The 1,052-nt window shown below is 44.6% G+C and overlaps 1 protein-coding gene across 1 annotated transcript; it reads right to left on the bottom strand.

Moving 5' to 3' along the window:
* Nucleotides 1–2: 2 nt before the first annotated feature.
* On the bottom strand, nucleotides 3–427 carry C922_05877 (hypothetical protein; the record flags this gene model as incomplete). Its single annotated transcript, XM_008821447.1, has 1 exon — nucleotides 3–427. A coding segment is annotated over one exon (423 nt), but the record flags the coding sequence as incomplete, so codon positions are not given.
* Nucleotides 428–1,052: the final 625 nt, after the last annotated feature.

The raw sequence follows: 1,052 nt of genomic DNA, 5'->3' as shown, positions 1-1,052 counted from the left end.
ACATGTAGGCCGTGTTCGATAAGTTGCACAGGTTCAGAGGTAGGTAGTTAAAAATGGAGACTGTGACAAGCATCTTAAGATATCTCCTAAGGGAAAAATTGTACTTGATGTTGTTAAAGTAGTTTACTAGTTTATATTTGGAAGCGCTCGAGTGGGGATGGGCCTCTTCGGTATCCTTCTTTTTCGCGATAGCTGCGTTATTTTTACATTTTCTCTGATTTTTTTTCTTCTTTAAAAGGATATTTGCTTCGTTGCTGTTGCTGCTGAGGCGGCTGATGCTGATGGTACTCATGTTGGTGTCTGCGCCTGCCTCATTTAACGGCACTTCGCTGGGATTGCTATGTCTATCATGAGTGTCGCGCGTTTGGGGGGAATTTTCGGGAATGCCATTCTCCCCCTGTTGCTGTGAACTCCCTTTTTTTTTCATTTTATCGTAACGCATGGCAGCTTGGAGGTTGGAAAAATGAAGAACAGAAAACACTGTATAGTGTTATCAGAGTTGCGCAGGCACCTTCACCGCTTCGCCACTTCGCGCCTTTTGCACACAGACGCTGGCGAGCAGCCAGATGCAGGCCAGGGATATTCCAAAAGGGAAGACAAAAGGGGGGAAGACGAGAAGAGTGCTCCTAAAAATCACAAGCAAAGAGGGAAAGAAGAAACGCGTTGCTAAAAATCATCATGTTATGGTTCCCCCCGGATGGAGGAAACCGAGTAGACAGTTAAACTGGGTAACCGCACAGCCGTACGATTTCGCGGGGCCAAAATTGCAAATGTGTGGCTACATTTTTTTCGGCTCATTTGGGCGACGCAGAGATTACTCCTCATGGTAGTATTCCCCCTGTTGTATTTCGCGCTTGAGCAAAATTTTGTGCAGACTGCAGCATTTTCCCTCCTTCCCTTTCGCATTTTATCAGAACGCACTTCCCATTGGCGATCGCGCAAGTTATGCGTTACGCGAGAAAGAAAGGCGTACATTTTTTTTTACATAGATTTATATAAAAATTAAAATCGACCCAGCTGAAAGTATTTTTACACTTTGTATAACCCCAACT

The sequence above is a fragment of the Plasmodium inui genome, assembly GCF_000524495.1.
Source record: "Plasmodium inui San Antonio 1 unplaced genomic scaffold supercont1.317, whole genome shotgun sequence".
Classification (NCBI taxonomy): Eukaryota; Apicomplexa; class Aconoidasida; order Haemosporida; family Plasmodiidae; genus Plasmodium; species Plasmodium inui.
Note: the sequence above shows the minus strand (reverse complement) of the source record. Positions and strands in the feature narration are given on the sequence as shown.